Source organism: Triturus cristatus, chromosome 4_2 (assembly GCF_964204655.1).
Source record: "Triturus cristatus chromosome 4_2, aTriCri1.1, whole genome shotgun sequence".
NCBI lineage: Eukaryota > Metazoa > Chordata > Amphibia > Caudata > Salamandridae > Triturus > Triturus cristatus.
In genome coordinates this window covers 421,929,637-421,949,992 of record NC_140586.1, presented here as the reverse complement: position 1 = coordinate 421,949,992, position 20,356 = coordinate 421,929,637, and the positions used below count along the sequence as shown (strand labels likewise).

The window sequence follows — 20,356 nt, the reverse complement described above, 5'->3', positions numbered from 1 at the left end:
ACCCCCTTTTTCATACCAGAGAGGGAGAGCTCAAGCGCCATTGCTGCTCCCATCTCTGCCCAAGGACCAATCCTGGATTTAACCACAATTGCAAATGAGCACAGGCCATGAGTTCCACAGAGCACCATTCACTCCAAGAAGATCTCCGACCCGCTACAGTACCAGGCTTCTGTGGTCAACACTTACTGTTGACATTTGCTACTCGGACAATTTCAGAACTAAAATGTGTAATCACATATTTACTCTTATATATCTGGTTTCATCTACAATAGGTGCATCCTTTCCAATTTGCCGTCTTATATGTACATTATCAACCAAAATATCTTTTCAATATGATTGATTTCTGGAGATTGCTAAGTAATTTACAATAGATCTTTATATATGGAAATTATGAAATGCTCTAATCGGATGACTTGCATCCTTTCTGGCTACCACTCACGATCTGCCATTCCCCTGCTAAGTTTAATACTCTTGTTCACTTATCTTGGTTCATGCTGATCTGCAAACAGATACCAAGTGCCCAAAAGGGCCTCAGGCCTTCCTTAGATGTAGCATAGAGGCCATTGTATTTGCTGTTTCCAAAGTGCAGCCTGAAGACTGACAATGACTACTTGTACCCTATGTGGAAAGTAAACGTAGAGTAATAGGCACCTCAACATTTTGATCTGAGTGAACCTCGTGTTGGCTTATGAGGCTAAAAAGTTAAACTGGACAAAAGAAGAAGAAAAGAAGAAAAAAAGAAGACTACTGCTAATCTTTGATTATTATTATCGACGTTATATGTTAGCGTGTGCTGGAGATTAATTTGTACGATGCTTAAAGAATGCTACAATGGAGAAGAGATTAATAGGAGATGCTTTCCTTGGTTGATCCCGCTTCACATGAAAGTGTGACTAACTCAACACCTATTGAATTTGTAGGTTTCCTGCATTTGATTGATTCTCCTGTCTGAAGGGGTCCCTGCCTGGGGTGTCTGAGGAATGCCTATATTGTGAAGTGAGCTGGACGTGTTTGTAAGTGTTGGTGTTGGGAAATAGGAGAGTTTGCCTAAATGAAAAAAACTTCTGTTGTGTTGGAGTCTATTTGTTAGGGACTATCAAAGGTTTCTCCCACTCTAAGGCAATTTCCCTGAGCAAGAAATACATCACATTAATGATAAGTGGGATTGGTGACTTGAGAACTAATTGGGAAAGGGGTGCCGTCTATGTTTTCCTTTTTAACCATACATGGTGAACCTACTGGACATTCAGACCAATCTTTGAAAAAGACATCAGAAGAAATCTTGAACATCTGCTACTGAGAAGAATCCCTATTTGCTTGTAGGAGGAAAGCTAGAAAAGCGTGAATCCTTCCTTGAAGGACTTGCTCCATAAATTGAGGGAGGGAGTTTCTGGGGACAGAATGCTCTGAGATGTCCAGGTGTGCCAGAAACAACCTAGACGCCTACCAAGGAACATACTACCTACAGCTTGGATGGCTAGGAATATGAGAATTTGAGTTTCCTTTGTAAAGGATGACATATACCTAAGGGCCACTTGGTGCTAAATTAAACAAAGATAAGCATGCATTTACTGAGGTAGTTGTTGAGGAAGTTTGTTTTTTTCAGAAAATTTAATGTGAAGATATTCTTTTTAATTCAGATAGTAAGGTGTTCCAGGTGCATGGGGCAAACCTGGAGAAAGCTTTTCTTCGCAGGAGGATTTCCTAAATTGTTTTTGAACAAGTAAATTAGCTGGGGCCAGGCGAATGGTGTGAGTAGGGCAGTATCTGGTGAGCTCAGCTTTCAGAAATTCTGTTGCACTTCCATATCAACTTTTATACACTACACATAATGTTTTAAAATTAATTCTGTTTTGGACTGCGAACCATAGTAGTTTGTCAAAGATTGGCTTAACTTTTGTGAAACGATGTGGCGAGAACACTAACCTTGCTGCTTCGTTTTGAATTGTCTGAAGTCTTTGTAGGAAATATTTGAAAATACTAAGATACAGAGAGGTGCTGAAGTCTAATCTAGATCATATTAAAATTGCTACTGCTGATCTTCCACCTTCTGTTGAATGAAGGGGGAGAATCGGTTTGAGTTTACAACTTTAGAGGGTGCAGGAGGAAACCAAGTGGGAGTCCATTTTAACATTAGCATCCAATTTAATACCATTAAATGCCATTATGCCTCGGTTAGGGAAAAGGAGGCTAAAGAAACTAGCCAGAGTCTAGGAGACAAAACAGAAAGGTCCTTTCTCACTCACTATCAGTATTTCTCACTTCCATATTTATTCTCGGCCACTTGTAATCCATCCAATTATCCACACCGCATAAGCAGTCTTTTAGGGTGTTACGACTGGCTATCGTTCCTTTCAGTAAAATGTTAATTGGGTGTTGGGTGTTGTTTGCACATGTGTAAAACCTGCATCCCAATTTTCGAATTAGGTGAAACAAGAGGTAGAATAGAAACGTCGAACAGATATGTGGAAAATATACATCTGTATTTATGGTCAATGATGGTTAAGTATCTGTAAAATAGTAAAGGGATACTCTCTGTGTTTCTTTCTTTGTTTTTTTAAACATCTACTGGCCTGCTGGTACATTTCCCAGTTAACAGGTTTGCTCGCTGGAAAGCTGTGGAGGAGACCTGCGGAGAATCTGGAGGGATCCCTCTATTTTCTTCCACGAAAAATGAGCTCACTCAGCCAGTCCCATACATCCTTCCACAAGATAGCTCTGGTTTCCTTGATTTTGCTTGAAATTACCTCATAGTGCTAGGCTTACTGACCTTGGAAAGTATTTAACTCGTGTGAAACCATCCAGAGGACTCGGGGTATTCTGTAGCTCTTGTCTGCGAAAGATGTAGTTTCCTCAGCTTGGAGAAGTCCTTTGTCCTAAGTAGCGCTTTATTGAACTTTAGAAAGTTGTCTTTTGGGAGCGCTGAAAACTGCAGCTGAGCCTGTGACTTTCTAATGCAATATGATCCTTTGGGAAGCACCATGTCCGCACATGTGAGCTTTGTAAACTCTGCAGGAAAAATGACAGAGAGAATTTTCCACACTCGTTAGATTATCGAGGAAGGCTCCTTCTTTCTGCTTTGAAGTTTTTGCTCCATCTCAGCTGCTCACTCAGAGCTCCATCATGGCGTATTCAACCTCCCCCTGCCCTACTCCAATGAGGCCTCCAGCTGTGTTCCAATGGGCAGATTTTTACTGTATAGTTTAGCCTAGTGTTTCTGTAAAACCCTTGACGGGAACCTCATCACTTTCTTCAGTCAGATTGTATGCACTTACTGGTGAGTCTAACTGCATGCCTTGGTAATGGTAAAATCCTAGGAAGACACTTTGGCCAATCCATCATTTTTCTTATTTTGCAGTAGATTTGATTTCTGTAATAATATTTTTGTTTCTTCATAACATTTGAGTGCCTTGTCCTTTTGCACAAGATCACACATTTCTCCTGGAATTCCCTAGTGATCGGGTAATGCTACCGAAAGCAAACCAAGGTTCTCTAGGGGTACATCTGTTTGATTTTTTGGGTCCTCCTTCAATATAGGCCTATCAGGAGCTCAGTCACAGCTCAAGCTGCCTACCCGCCTCTCTTGCCACATATCTCTTGCTATACGGATCCCTTAAGTAACCGAAAAGCCTAAATCAAAATGGCCCAGGTTGAAAATCGGCGAAATGGTGCTCTTTACTTTTGCCCGGTATAGATAGATATAAAGTAATTCTTTAACCAAGTGTGTGCGCCATCTTTGGATGCCCATAGTTTAGATTCCTGAGGATTCGTGACCCGTTTCAGAGTTTCTGTAGTCGCAGAGGGAGGGCGGGGGCGCCCTGCGTGTTTCACTGTAGCCCTGCCGCGGTGGCACTCGGCCACGAGACTGGCTCTTTAAATAGTTCAGGCCCCAATTTGAGGCTTGCTCGATAGCAGAGTTGCATTTCTTGGGCCTTTTCCTGGCATCGCCCAGCGCCTTGTAATTTCATTGACTTTCACAGAGGCTGTCATTAAAAACATCTGATCTTGGAAATGATACTGCACTTACGGTTTCCACTTCGTCCTTGTGTTGTTGCTGGAATGCTTTGGTGTCCTCCTCTGAAATGTGACGTGTGCGCTACATGTGGCTTCAGAATGGAATGTTACTTCTGGCCAACCATACAAAATTGTAAGGCCAATGCCAAATTGTTTAAATACCATATGGCTGTATCTATATGTGGCGTAAAGAAGATATGTACCACAAAGATAGTATGACTACATCACAACCATGGTTCATCTGTGTTTGTGTAAAAGCATTTGTATAGGGAGTCGTGCTCGGGATGAAACCTTGCAGTGCTCGACAGGGCCGATGGTTCAGCATCTATGTGAAATGTCTGAATTGGACTATAGTCACATTCAAATTGAGTCTTCCGTTCTCTATTTAATGTTTACACTTTGTGCACAGAATTGCTGAATTTGTGCCGTATTGCTGGAGAACGAGACAAGGGGCTTTAGTAACATTAAAATTCTGGTATACGAGTTTGACGCATTGTGTGTAGAGACACAAGTGTGCACTCTGATGGGGAAGCTGGAATAATCAAGAGTCGCAAAAGCAGGGCCCACTCGCATCTGATACATAAAACTACGTGCCAGTCTGTTGGGTGACCGAAGAATTCTTTCACATGATAATCTCAGCTTTCTACCATTTTCATTTTAGATAAGATTATTCCTAGTTTTTCATTCGAATTGTATGAAAATCACCGCTGTCTTGCCAAGTGGATATTTGAACGTTTCACTTGTATCTTGGTTCTGTGATCAAATCCAATGATAAAAGGACTGCAGGGGACTCTGTTGTCTGCTCTTTATGTAGGTAGGTGTTTCCTTAGGACTGCGCATTTCAGAGACCGGCTGCTTCTGATTTATGGTATGGGCGGTTGCACTGTGCTGCCTGTTTCAACTAGGGGTGGCAGGGTAGTCAGGCAAAAGTCCAAAAACTGTTCACTTCCACTGGTTCATAGAAAGGCAAATATCCATGCTTCAATGGCGGCCTCTGCAATAAAGAGGTGGTGAGCAGGTGGAGGGGATGCGGGGGACCACGAGGGGTTTAATAATATATATATTTTTTAGGGAATGCACATAGCACTCCTCCTCCCCATGCCCCGCCCTGCACAAGCTGGCTGAGAGCCGGCAAATGAAAAATAAAACGATGACATTGTTTGAAAGGAGAATCCGCAAAACCATGGTGTTGTCCCATGGGAAGAGCCGACTTCCTAGGTAGGGAAAACCCACATGGGGGTTCTTCAATATCTGGGCAGGGGACACTCATGTGTACCTGTCTGCCTTTCACCTACCAAGGGGGTGCCCTTGTGGTAGTGAAAGGTCCCCTCAAGATTGGCCAGTGATTTAGAAAGCCAACCTGAACATAAGAGCAATTGCACACACACAAGCCTGCAATAGCCGGCTTGATTCATGTTTGAAGGGGTATTCTGGTGGGTGGGTCAATCAGGGCTGCGACCCACCATTGGCCAGTGCAGTACCTGGCCTGGGTATGTGGTGTATCTTTTTACAGGACACTCATACCTAAGCCAATCAAGTAAGCACCATTTCCAAGCATGGGTAGGAAGGGCATGCACACTTTCAAATTGCATTATAGTGGAAAAGCGCCCAGAGTCCTAAAGCCAGGAAAAGAGAATCAGCAAAAACAAGGAGGAGAAAAAGCAAAACGTGTTAGGTAAATTCACTAAGAAGGGCTATGAAATTAATTCCCTAAGAAGGCCCATGTCCAACAGCTTCCAACTGTCTAGGATAACAAAGTGCAGGTAGGCCTAGGTATGAGGTGCATTTGCCAGTGAGAGGGCACTCACCCTTAGAAGTCAGGAAAGGGGTAGGCATAGCTCTGACACCACCCTTTGAAGATCAGAATGGTGGAGTAAAATCCTCCCAGGACATCCTGGTCAGTAGAGCAACCCCCTGCCCCACACCCAAGGCCCTTTTGTCCCATGTCTGGAAGGAAATCACAAACACCATAGGAGTCACATTCACAGTCATGTGACCCTGGACACTGGCAGAAAGACACGTTTGGTTTAGGCAGAAAAATGCCAACTTTCTAAAAGTGGCCTTTTTTAGGATAGTAACTTAAAATACGACTTTAAAATTAAAAAGGATTTTAAATCACAATTCATTTGAGCATAAACAGCATTTCTCTATCTGGTGCTAAACTTTATCACTTATTAAGTGTAGTAAGGTAACCCAGTGTTAGTCAATTGGAGAGACAGCCTTAGAACAGTGAAAAACTAGTTTAGGACTTTTCCACTATCAGGACGGGTAAAACTTAAATACACATGTCCTGCTTTTAAAATACCATGCATCCTGTCCTAGGAGTGAGGAGGGCCTACCTTAAAAGTGACTTGTAAGTATTAAAAATGAAAGTTTAGGCCTGGAAAAAGATTTATTTTGCCAGTTCGAAATGGCAGTTTAAAACTGCTCGATGGGATGCAGTGGCAGGCCTGCGACATGTTTTACAGTGCTACTTTAGTAGGATGCACACTAAGTGCACAACCCACAAAAAGCGTTTAATTTACAGGCCCTGGGTACATGTAGTACCATTTAAAAGAGGCATAGAAGTAAATTAGGTGTAAATCAACTGTACCATGTTTTCAAGGGTGAGCACAAGCACTTTACCACTAGTTAAAAGGAGTAAAGTTCACAGCATCCTAAAAGCCAACAAAAACAGGTTCAGCAAAGGGAGGCAACAATCTGAGTTGACCCTGTAGACAGATGGCCCAGTCCAACACTAATCAATAGGGGGAAGGTTCCCTGGGGTAACCATAACCACTTTTACAGCAGTTCTTGGGTGCCTACGTGCAAACAATCCCATGTTTGTCTATATTTAAAACCTACATGGCAGAACTTTTTACTCTATGCAGTGCACTTATGCCCACCCTAGCTGTGGGGCCAGGGAAATGAACAACTCCTCCTTTGTGGCCACTTATAACTGGTTCTGGGGCAGCCCCTCTCCCACTGGTATTGGGGCCCAGTTGACTAGGGGTACAAAGGGTGGGGCAGCTCCGTGTGTCGGCTACATCTGTCTGTGGCACGGTAGACCTCTTTGAAATTAATTAAATTCCTGGGCACTGCCACCTCCACACACCCAAGGCCTTTGTGTCAGTTCTGGGAGCCATTCAACTCCTATGACCCCATTGGAGGCTTGTGAAAATGAGCTTCTAGAGGCTTTAAGAAGGTTAAAGGTGACTTTATAAAAGTAACTTTTGTAAAATATTTAGTACAAATTTTACTTTATCATTGAAGTGGGTGTGTAATAAAATTTTGAAGAGTCAAAAAATCAACATTGTAGCTTTCTCCTGACTGGAGAGAACATTTTTCAATTGTATTATTGTATCTCAATGCTTTCCTATGGAACAACTAACCCTGCTACAGTGAAAATAGCTTTTGTCACTGTAAGAACAAGTTTTGCATTAAAATTTCACATGTCCTACTTTGAAATACAATGCACCATGCCTTATTGGGAATTAAGGCCTACTTAGGGGTGACTTGATAATATTTAAATGGAGGGTTTAGGCCTGTCAAAAGGGGTTATTTAGACTGCTTGAAATTGCAGTTTTAAAACTGCTACAATATTAGGCCTGCAGCCATATTTTGTACGGTCACTCAAGTGGTGGCACAATGCGTGCTGAAGTTCACTAGTGACATTTAACTTACAAGCCCGTGGTACACTTTGTATCATACACTATGGACTCACAGGTACGTTAAATATGCCAGTTTTTAGATGTTTTAGGGGTCAGAGCGCATGCACTAGTGCCTGGTTAGCAGAGTCCTAGTGCACAGAGTAAAAAAACACAGAATCAGTCCAAAACAATAGGGGTGATCATCAAAGATTCATTTTCCTATACCATTTTAAAGTGCTATATCAAAGCTAAAAAAATGTAAAAGAACCAGGTGTGTGATACACTGTCCCTGTTTGTAAATCAGAGTTGTGCCAATTGCACACTTACTAGTTTGCGAGCACGGATGTAATTTACGAAGCAGCCAATGTCCATTAAAAAGACCGTTTCCATTTGGGAACGTATCAGGGGAGCAGGCAGTGGTCCTCACAGATGACTAAAACTCCTCTGAGGCCTTCTTGCATGATTACCAAAGGGAAAGCTGTTTCTCGGTTACTACCCCAATTTGACAGACAGTAATGGTTCACTGGTTTGGGACTGCGGTTGAGGTCCCGAAGCACTGATTCCTCTACAAGTCACAAAATGGAGGAGAGCACCTCTTTCATGCCCTTTCCTGTTTGAGATTCATAAAGGGTTGCAGAACCCCTTTGAAGAGTTGGAAAGGTTTACAATGTATTACATATCTGATGCTAAGTTTCAGCCTTGTTAATTATATATCTAGGTCAGTTAGGCTACATCAATTTCTCATAAGTTTTAGGTTCTATCCCTAATAGGCGTCCTCGTAGGAATATGAGAATGAGAGCTGGCCGCAAACAATATACAATTTCAAGAAGTTAGTTTGGGATATGTGCCACAGTATAACGCATAATAGTTCTTTTATCCTCTGTCTAATATAGGCTACCTCAATTGTAGGACCCTAAATGGCCCAAAAAGCAAAATACTAGTGTCAGGAAAAATGGTATGAATATTTTAATGTCCTCTTATGTCCTGTATTTCTTCCTATGTCAATATGTGGGTAACATACCACCTTGTGGTAAAACCAGAACGTTTTTTTATAGCTGATATATATAGCTTTGCATGTCTGGTATCATTTGTGTAATCATACATTGTAAGCTTTCATGTCTCCTTCCTACTTCTGTTTCTGTAAGCCAATCTGTTTGGATTAGAACATGTTTCATATACATAGAGTAATGAATGCCCTAGGGTGGGGCCCCTATCTCTGCAATTTCGTTCCACTTTTGTCATAACACTCTAATATTCCCTTCCTTCTTCTTGTGTTATCGAGGCCCAATTAAGAGATACCCTATCTCTAGGAACATCCAGGAGCCTAATACTTACTGGTCCATAGAGTGCTTTGCAATACCAGGTCAAATCCTACTTCCTGTCTGATTGAATTGCACTCCAAATTGAGAGACATATGTCCTTTCCTGTTGTTGTGTGTGGTCAGGTCAGTCTTTCCTTCTATGGTGCAGTCCCAGGATACAGCCAATAAGGATACATCTTATACTGGAAATCAATCCCATCAGGATGCCTTTGCCTTAGGATCCTTAGCAACCTCTCCTGCTCTCTTGGAATTTAGAATTCATGGTGGATAGGTATGATGCATCTTACTTCTCATGAACCCCAGCTCAATGTTTGCAGACATGCTGACATCTCATCTTAGTTCAGATGCATTTTGGCATGCCTTGAGTACCAAGCGGAAGACTAGTGAGTCTTCTGTGGGCCCTGCAGGAGCGGCTTCTTCCAGGGCCCTGTGCTCTTATTGCAGCTCACAATACACACATTTCAGGCTATTGTAGCACATACTGAGGAGTTACTAGACCACAGGCCACCATAACTATGGTCTTCTGTTCCAGTGCAATTGCTACTTCTCTTGAAGAACCTACTAGAACCATAAGGATCTTCTTTGGCTGCAGTTGATCCTTCACCTTCAGGCCAAACCTGGCAAAAGGCCCTGGTTGGTACCAGTGAGCAATAAGGTCTAGCATTCTACCAAGATGTGCTACTTGTTGCTAGCAAAGTCTTTGGAACTATGTCCATTGAGACACCAAGGGGCATCTGTCTGCTAGTGCCAGCCTTGAAGCCTTATCTAATGCATGGAAGCTAGCACTTCTCGTCAAGTACCAAGTCCTTCAGCAGGCTTAGGAAATCTGTAAGAATCCAAACGTCAACATTTATTTTAAAGACTGTCAGCAATAAATTACACCCATTGGTGGTCCCTTGTTGGTCTGCTGTGGTGATGGCAGATGCACTGAAGAGCACGGTTTCATCCTCTCTTATGTGAAAGGAGATTACGTCTGGGAACTGGCCAGAGGTTGTACCAGTCAATGGCTCTCAAATTTATACAGGCAAATGCCAAAGTCATTAGGGTAAGTTATGGTCTTCGCCTGTAGCTCATGTTGAATTGTTATTCCTTCCTGCTCCCAGAGAACATGATAGGTTTATGCTGAGCATAGGCAAGGAAGGAACTAAACAGATATTGGTGCTGTTCCGGGGCCAAATTAACACTGGCACCAAAACCACGGACACCAGTTTCTCTTTGCAACAAGGCAGACATGATAGAAATCTGGAGCATCGGGGAACCAGGACAGCAACCTGAGGTTTCACGATTTTGTAAAATTGAGGCTCATCTGCTGACCCTGAAACTGTGAAAGCCCTTTTAATAATTGTGTAAGTGACACTGCTGCATTTCAGATACGACTTCATTGCATGTTAAGTTGAATACTTTGAGTTTTCATAGTTTTTAACAAATTCTCAAATGACTTGTTTACCTAGAATGAACAAATCGATTTTTCTTCTGAAAAATATGACTGGGCTAGTGAAAGATACAGTCGGCTTGCCCAGGCTCGTTTAAATAACAATTACTTGATTCTCTCCTTTCAGAGGGAAGAAGATCTATGAACCTCCAAGATACATGAGCGTGAGACAAGCAGCAGAGCAGCTCCTGGATATTGTTAACAACAGAAGAGATCGAGGGGAAGAACTCGGTACCTGTTTGTTTTTTAGAGATTGTCGTGGCTTCCCTCAGCTGCTTGTCTAGTTCAGTAAGCTTAGTTTGACCATGTCAATGTCTTTATTTTGTTTGCACTTGATATTTATTTAACACAACTGTTGTCCCTCACAAGTATTGTAGGTGAATCTTGTCAGGTAGCTCCCTAAACTTTCTTAGCTGAAGTAATGCCGTGTTGAAGTCACTCCAAACTGTCCATTATGGGATGGTCTGAGCAGGCTGTGTGTTAACTCTCTGTTTTTGACTCTCTAATATGTATCTCTATGGTCGAGGTCTCCAGCGACGGAGGCTCTGGTCATGATGAGGCCACAAATTACAGGTGCAAACTGGACACTTAATTTACCTTCGGGCTGGATGTGCAAATTAGCCAGTAGTGAATGACAGATCAGACCAGGGAAGGGATAGGTGGGGCATGTGCAGCTCCCCCGGTTGTGTGGAAGCGGGGCAGGGGAGACCAGTCGCTGTCGACTCCCTAGCAGCACCCCATGCGGATCGGGGTTCAGTGTCTCGGGGCCCATAATTATTAGGTCCATTGTTTGCAGACCTGGAATTACCTGGCCCAGCAACTGCGGGCCTATAGTGGGCAAGCTGGATTGGGCCCTTCCACGAGATCGATCCAGCAGTGAGGCCCCAAGCCCTAATGTCGTGTGTGTGTGCTGAGAACTTTACGGTGTCCTACCTATATGTTGCTTGCCTCTCGTTTCTCTCTTTGTGGTATGTCTCTAATGTTCTGTGTCTCCGTATGGAAAAGGTGTGTGTCAAAAACGGGCGTGGCGTGCTAACACAGCGCTTTACCACCCAAGACTTGTACTACAGAAATCCCATGAACTAATACACGGCCTCGCTGGGTAATCACTTAGTACAATTACTGTGGTTTGTAGAGCGCTTGTAAGCACATGGGAGCACTCTTTCAAAGCACACTTCAGAACACCACAAGCATAGGCGGCGCCCAGCTAACATGGAAAAATAATAAAAAGCTGGGCTTGCATATCCTTTCTGGATTTGTAGTGCCACAGACATGCATACTGACATGTCCGTTTCCTTGGCTGGCCACATTATTACTTTTCTCTGTTCTGTTTAATTAACGTAAATGTAAACCTTGTCGCATTTCAACACGTTTTTATTATTCTTTGCTTTTGTTAATAGGTGGGTGGCTGCTGTGCTTTCAGTAGGTTTCAAAGCGCCCTGATGCCACTCTCCCTGTGTGGTCAGCGCTGTATAAATATAGTCAACATAGGAAGAAAGACTATAATTTAAACTATACTTTATATCCCTGCTCAGCGATTGCTGGATGTATTGTGCGCTCTCGCCTCTTGTGTATTTTTCCCGCCCTTGGCGGTGGTTTTGGGTGCAAGGAGCAGTCCTTGATTTGAAGCAGCAATGCTTGTTGTTCTTCTGAGGCTTTGGAGAGTCACAACGCCATTGATTGGGAGCGGTGGTTGGATTCCCGCCACGGTTGTGGCAGCCACACCCCCGGCCCATCACATCTGTTTCCTGACAGGAGGTGGCTTTGCTGTGGCCACCCATGAAGCCTCCACCCTGTCTTCTTGGGCAGTCCTTCCTTCTCTTTCCAGTCAGCTGATGCACAATTGTGCTGCTCGTGTCCTTTTTCTTCGAGCCAACATTTAAAAAACTTTTACCTACTCTCTAAAGTCAGTTTAGGAGCTTACAGTAGGAAAACTCGTAAAGTGACGCTTCCCATCCCACCTCATTTATCCTGAAGAAGGCTTCCATGTTTGGCCAGTCCAGGCTGACTTCATACAACCACTAGGCCCGTAGAACTCACCCAATATTGAGAGACATCCAGTAAATGGAGAAGGCGGCCTTGCCAATAATGACTTCTCTCATCCTCCTCACCCACATAGGTCCACAGTAGGAGATCCTGGGTAATTCCAATATTTTCTCCTATGCACATTTTTCCTGGTAAAACTAAGCAACAAAGCTAAGAGCAAAAACTTGCTCGCATCCGTTCACAACCACTGATGCAAACTGCTATTTTTCATTAATGAGAGAACAAGCATTTGCAATGCAATCGGTCTCGCCTTTGGCACCTTATATATATTTTGTTATGCAGCACATTAGCCTGGGTGCTGAAACCTCTACCGTTCTTTAACATGGAGGCAAAGTAAGCACCAAACTTCATGGCACGCCAGGTTTGGAAACACCTAGAGAGAAATATTGCCTTTCAGCGGGAAATGGTATAGTCCAAAGCTCTGTTTTTAATATAAAATCAGGGCCTTCGGTGGTCATATCACTGACAATACAAGATTTGAAAAAAATATTATTGTCTGTGGGTGCTCGTGTAAGACAATTTCTATGGACTGGAATCTAGAGAATGCTAAAGTGATTCTGGTATTTTACTGACCTCTGCTGGTTGTTTTCTATCAAGAAAGTTAAATAGAGGCAGTTGCGAGAAAAAATAAATAAGGAAACTTCCTCAGCAGAAAGCAATTCTGGTATTTTACTGATCGCTATTGGTCGTTTTCTATCAAGACAGTTCAATAGAGGCAGTTGAACAGAAGAAAAAGTCCCTTAGCGGAAGCAGACAAGTCCTAGGGGCTGATCTCCAGAGCCCAAAAAATACATACACGTATAAGTATATACTAAAGTATATACAAGAGGTCTCGAATGCTTGACCTAAAAACGCAAATAATGGCTCTGTAGTCCCTTAGCTCGCTTTATCTGTAATACCGGGTGTTATACTACCGCTTTGGGGTTACTAAACTCCATATAACGTGTGACGTAGTGTTTGTTAGCTCATTCCATGAACCTGTGTTACAAATGCATACTTGGTATGGTAAAAACAGAACGTTAAATTCGATTCTGTAAACTGGAAAGGTAGAAGTGCAGACACTTAATATTCTAAAGTACTTGTTTCCCATTATGAAGTGTTTATACTTTCCCAGTGCCAGGAGTTTCCGTTTATTCCACTGCAACCTTGCTCGTTTATACTGAGGCACCTCCATATCTTTGTCCCTCTCTCCCCCATTACTGACAGTGGCCTCAACTATGGATGCCCCAGCAAGCTACCAAGAAACCCACACAGCGCTTTGGAAATAAATAAGAAAAAGGCATGTTGCTGCACCATACCCTACTTCTCCAGTAACTTTGCCCTCTCCACATACACAATTTAATATGAAGTCATTTTGCAAGCTGAAGGATCTCTTGAGTCTAAGGATGGTACAGGGACCACCAACCAATTCACTATCTCCAAAGGCCGCTTTGGTACAACCTCACCAGCACTCTTGGCCCCAGTTCTTCCACTTTACCCTTTTTGAAGGAGGCAGACATGCAAAAGCGATAAGGCGCTGGTTCTCCATTTCGTTTGATGATGAACATAAAGGCACACGAAAATGCATTATGGATTTAAGAATCATCTAAATCACAGTAAATTATATGGAGACTCTTAAGATCAAATGTTTATTGTGCCCAAATGATGTGGCTGTTTTATGATAAGATATCCACTAGCATAAGGAATAGTTGGTTCAGCTGCCCTCTTTGTAGTCAAAACCAGTTGCGGCTTGTCCGCGGTGGAGGAGGAGCGTCGCCTCCCCCCCCCCCCCCAAACAAAAAACAGGAAAGTAAAAATAAAACACTCCTTTCCAGCCAAGTCTTGGGGCGGGCCTGGTAGTGACAGGTACTGAGGTGAGTGGTAGCACACGCCCATCACTGCACATAATGGTTTGGCCGGAAATCTCAAGCAATGCAGCTGGGTTGGACAGAGCAGGCACAGACTCAGTCTGTCCTGGAGCGCAAATCGAGGTCACTCTGGCCAATCATGAAGCCCCTCTCATGCATGAGAGCAGCTTCAGGATTGGCATTCTGGAAGCCAGTGCCTTCTTGAAGAGGTGTAGAGGAGCAGAAGAGCGTGATGGGACAGGTGCAAGTACGTTTTTTTAAATTATTTTTTTTATCCCCGCGGCCTCTGACCCTTCCCCCCTCCTACCCACCTGCCCCCCTTTCTCCACATATTGGCCGCTCCTGGTCTAAACACCCACTTCAGCTTCCTGTTTACAGCATTGGCCTTAGTAGTAGAGCTATGGCCCATACTGTATATGGAGGATATTCCACCGACTAGGTCAATGGCAATTGGTTGATATATGGGCACTATTTGGTATATGTGGGCCAAGGTGAGCGGATGTGTTGCATCTTGCACAATTTAAATACCTCTCTTTGTTGTTGGAGAGAGTAGTGAGGGAGTTGTACAGAACTGTTAATCAGAGAACACTTCCTCGATAATTGATAGCTCCCAGAATATTCATAACACACGAGTGGATAGAGTTGTTTACTTTGAATTAAAATGTGCAGGTAAATGTCACTGACCCGCACTTTGGTGGAAAACATCTCTTTTCTTCATCAGCAGATATTGCACTTTGCATTATAACACCCGGGTTAATCTCTTAACACCATGCACGTTCTTTTTGGTAACAGTCTAGCCCCTTTCCATCTCACTAAGCAATAATGGGTTAGAGGCCTAGATATCAAATGTCTTAGTGTCATTATTTGAAACCTGGAGATGTGGGTATGAACCTAACTTTTTTACGTAACCAATATATTCAGTACTTAAATTATTATCTTGTCTACCTGTACCTCACAACTTTTCCCTTGGCAAAAATGTTCACATTTTAGTTCACATTTATTTGCCCCTTTGTGTGTTGCATTGTGGCCGGAAAAGCTGAAGGTGGCTCCCTTGTAGGCTTTCTAAATAAAAAATATACCTAAAAGACAAATAATTTGCTCATTCATAGTTTAAAAAAAATGCATTGTTCCAAATTCAATCCCACACCAGTCTGAGGGACTGGTAGCTTCATTGTTTCAAAATAATGGATTCTGATTCCTGTACAGGGAGAAGACTGCACATATTTACATTAGTGGATCCTTCTAATCCTGGATTTATGAGTTCTAATCATAGCCGAAAATGATTGTCAACTTCCCACAATCACATCAGCATCTGTAACTTCAAATAATGCATGAGAGGAATTATTTAGGTAAGTGAATTTGTCTGGTCACTAAATTTAGACAACTATATCCAATTGAAGGTGTGGGCAAATCAATCCATCGAAAGAGCATGCTGTGGTGTAGTTTATCTGATGATTACAAAAGGTGTTCCTATAGTTCCTCAGAATTAGAGTAGAGTCAAAACGAAGGCTAAATCCAGTTTAGTACACCATGTGGACATGGATGGAAATCCATATGTTGGATTGTAATGCCCTCTCACACCCTTTCAGGTGTCATGCTTCATCATATGGGCTGCTCCTCGTCGGGCCGGTGGTGCAATGCCCAACGGGCTCCCTTAGAAGGGGCACTTTGGCGGAGATCTTCTATCCAACTGCCGTATGGTGAAGTGCGGGTGTGGGGCCTGGATAATGTAGATGTATGTTAGTGTGGTTAAAATAAGGTCAGGAGTGCCTGGTGAAAATTAATTTTATTCTGATGGCCTCCTACCCTAAATTAAAAGCGTGTAGACATGGCACTTATTTGAGTATAATGTCTCGTATTAAGGTGTCATGTAATTATAAGGAGTCGGTCAACATGTTTCTCGCCTTGAGTAGGTATACTCGCGATTCGTCAGGACCTTTAGGAAAAAAACTATCTACATTTGACAAACTAATAAAGTTAGGGTTATTTACAACCTAAATGTTAAGTTCTAACACAATACCTGTTTATGTCAGGAGCTACCGGAAAAGAAAAAAAGGTATGGTAAAACATATACATGGGTACATATTGTATGGGACAATTAGCGAGAGAGCCTTCAGTGTGACTCACACTCTTTAACTTGATTAAAAGTGGTGATGTGTCGCGAAATTCATCAGGACTTAAAAAACAAGGTAGTGGTGAATCCCCACGGTGAGCTAAAGTGACTACTCACCAGTGTGGAAATCCTGTTTAAAAGCAGCAGAAAATACACACATATGTGACTCACCCTATTCAGTCATTATCCAGACATCAACAGTACTCGGTGGACTGAACATGAGTGTGAATTCCTCAATGTTTAGGACTGAATCAGAAAAGGTTAGCATCAATCAATGGTACTCTCTAATCTAACGGTTTTATGTAAGGCAATAAAAAGTTAAGTAGACAAGAATGGTCTCTAAGGTAAACTGTTGAGTACTCATCGTCTTAATTACCCCTCCCCTTGCTATCTGGTGAGCAAAGAGGCAGCGATATGGCTGATTGCAAAAGTAAACTAATGTCTTGTAGAATAATATTGAAATCATCACTGATTTGACAGATCGTTTGGCATCAACAAGATTATTCGTATATGTGTTTATGTACTATTTAAAAATGTCATATGGTCAAGACAAAAGAGGTTAGGTTTCTATATTACATAATGTAGTCTAGTACACAACCTGGTGTGAGATCATTCAGCCCGTTTAAGTATAGGATCGCCGGTACAGATTATATACTAATTATGCTTCACATGGGTTGCTCACCAATCACCGTGTGACTGGTTTACCAGGGTAGGGTCCACGGATGATTCCCTTCTACTATGTTGCCGGGGGACTTATTTAAACAAAACAACACTTTTACATTGCGTTACTATCCAAAGTAACAGAAACTGCTGATTAGCTAGATCTGCCCTCATACGGATTGAAATGTCGTATTTGTCGTGTCCTGCACGGGTTATACAGGGAGTTAGTTACGTTTGTTGTCCGTTACTCACATTTCTCCTCCTCACGCAGCTCGCTGTGACCTGCCCTCTCCACCGAGTCCGGGAGGTGGCATGGTGGAAAGTGGCGAAGGACTTACGCGAGAGGTTGTGACCTGTGACTGGGGGTGGGGTTTGGTGGCTGCACCCCTTGTCAAAGGGGGCTTGTATGGCAGACATTTTGAAATGGGACTTATGATGCATTGGTCCATGAAAATGCTTAGAGGAATAGCGTAAAACTATAAACCAAATCACCGCGATGAGATCAAGGAATATACAACTCATGTAGGAAGCGTGGAGCGAGGTATTCTCAAGACTAAATGGCCGTAGGATATGTTGTCAGACACGTTGTTTATACATTGGTGTTTGGCAGACATATTGGAGTGGAGTGTGCAATATGTTAGTTCACAAGATGAAAGAAAGTGTATCAATGATTAAAGAACGATGTCATAGTGATCTAGTGAGTAAATCCCATCGTATTAATACTAGTTAGTGTCCATCGTTCGGACAATAATCGATGGACGATTAGATGTCGTACCAAATCAACATGCAAGGTGTAGGGAATATCAATAATGTCTATTAGTGGAGGGTTGAAAAAACGTGACCAATTCAATTCAGTGTGATCAATATCGAATGGTGTTCATCACAGGACAGATTAGATCTTGATTGCACCCCAGGGAATATCGTCGTTAAGACCATTGGTATCAGTTGACAAGCGATGTATCCACCGCTGTTCTTTCACAAAAAGACTGTTTAGTTATATTGGGATTCGCTTCTAGGATCAACCATTTAACTGAGTCTGGTGAGTGTTTGCGTTCAAGGAAGTGGGTACTTAATTTGGTGTTACTCTTGAGGCAACGAAAATTACTGCGATGTTCCGAGATGCGTAATTTAATAGGGCGAGTTGTCATCCCTATGTAGTAGAGGTTGCAGGGGCAAATTAAGAGATAAATGCAATTCGCAGTATTGCAGTTGGTATGTGCTCTCATTTCCCAGGTAAAGGTATTATTCAGAGTTATAGTCTTGTGCGTAGATGTAAAAGCGCATGCACTGCATCCTCCATATGGTTAGTGTCCTTTAACCATGGGGAGTTGCCACAGTGCTCGCTGTGAAGTTTTTTTCTGTGGGTTTAGGTCTAGTTTTAATGAGCATGTCTTTGATATTTCTAGATCGTCTGTATGCAAACCGTGGTAGTTCAATGTTCATAGAACCTGTATTCAGTATATTCCAGTGTTTTTTCAACACTTTGGTCAACTGGTTAGATGCTGGTGTAAACGTGGTAATACAAGTCAGTACCTCCGGATTGTTTTTAATTTTGTGTTCCAAGAGGCCCTCTCTGTGATTGTTCCGTGCCCGTTTGTTTGAAAGTGTAATACTCCTCTGAGGGTATTTTCTTTCAGTCAGGTTTTTCTCAAGAATGGCTGCTTCACTTTTATATTCATCCAGTGTACTACAGTTCCTTCTTACTCTCAAAAATTGTCCGAAGGGCAGGTTTTCCTTGAGAGATTTAGGATGGTGACTATTGAAGTGAAGTAAACTATTGCGGTCAGTAGCTTTCCTAAACATAGTGGTAGTAAGATCACCCTGTGTGATTTTAATAGTCAGATCCAGGAACGCTATCTGGGAGGGGGACGCCGTAATAGTGAAATTAAGGTAAGGATTTAGATTGTTAATCCATCCAAGGAAGTTACTATAACTGTTATGGTCTCCTGTCCAGAAAATCAGGATGTCGTCAATGAAACGTTTCCATAAAAGGATATGGTTCCGGTAGGGGTTAGTTTCATTGAAGATGTGTGTTTCCTCAAATGCTGCCATGTAGAGGCAGGCCACACTAGGAGTGAAGGTACTCCCCATGGAAGTACCTTGCGTCTGATGGTACAGTTTCCCCTTGAATTAAAAAAAGTTCTCAGTCAGTGCCAGTGTAGCGCACTCCATGATGAATGAGGGTGGGGTAGGTGACCACTCGAGGGATGAGTTCAAAACTTCCTCGATCACATCTAGAGTGGCCCTCTGTGGGATGTTAGTGTAGAGGGCTACGACATCTAGAGTGATGAGGAAGTTGATTGTGTTAGTGTTCTGAAACTGATCCAGTTGACGTAGTATATCCGTGGTGTCTTGGATGTATGATGGTATCAGTTTTACTAGAGGTTGGAGGAAATGATCACAAAATTGTGATAAAGGTTCAAGAATGGAATCAATCCCTGATACTATCGGGCGCCCTGGTATTGGTGTAGTCCCCTTGTGGATCCTTGTAAAGAAAAGGCCAGCTATCAAGCACACCCTTAATGCGAAATGTGTATAACAGTCCATCTGAGTATGTACATCATGTAGAAGAATGTCTCTAGGAGATTCACAATTTCCAATCACAGTCACTGGATGGGATACAGTAATCCACTACGTTATTCAGAATACTCCTCTTTATTGATTGAAGATAGTATCCAAGAGATGTGATACAGTCGTCCAATATTGAGTACAGCTCCAAAAATTGTAGTACAATCGTCCAATATCGAATACAGCCAATACGTGTTTCGTCTGTACTTAATTGGTACAATGACTTTTTCAAGGCTCAGAATCTGTTCGTTGCGTCCACCATTCCAATACATCAATATAGGTGGGGTGTCAAATCACAAATGTTTCTCCATGATAATAACAAAGGAACAATAAGCAAGAACTCAAACTAATTGTTGAGGCGATATAGGAGTATACAATGTCCAATCCATACCGACGGGCACACCAAAATATAGTGTGAAACGTAATAATATATATTGGATAAAGGTAGTCCGACACCAAGAACCACGCGTCTGGTAACGTGACTCTTTCTTCGCGTTACCAGACGCGTGGTTCTTGGTGTCGGACTACCTTTATCCGATTTATATTATTACGTTTCACACTATATTTTGGTGTGCTCGTCGGTATGGATTGGACATTGTATACTCCTATATCGCCTCAATAATTAGTTTGAGTTCTTGCTTATTGTTCCTTTGTTATTATCATGGAGAAACATTTGTGATTTGACACCCCACCTATATTGATGTATTGGAATGGTGGACCCAACGA

The 20,356-nt window shown here is 42.5% G+C and overlaps 1 protein-coding gene across 2 annotated transcripts in view; it reads left to right on the top strand.

Moving 5' to 3' along the window:
* The window catches only part of DPH5 (diphthamide biosynthesis 5), a 344,961-nt gene that overhangs the window by 302,664 nt on the left and 21,941 nt on the right, over window positions 1–20,356 (top strand). The window contains exon 6 of one of the 2 annotated variants that reach the window (XM_085601905.1): window positions 10,524–10,627. The exons of the other annotated variant lie outside the window; for it this stretch is intronic. Within the exon in view, the coding sequence (XP_085458031.1) occupies window positions 10,524–10,627 (104 nt within the window). The remainder of the gene's footprint in view (window positions 1–10,523; window positions 10,628–20,356) is intronic. 2 annotated transcript variants of the gene reach the window in all.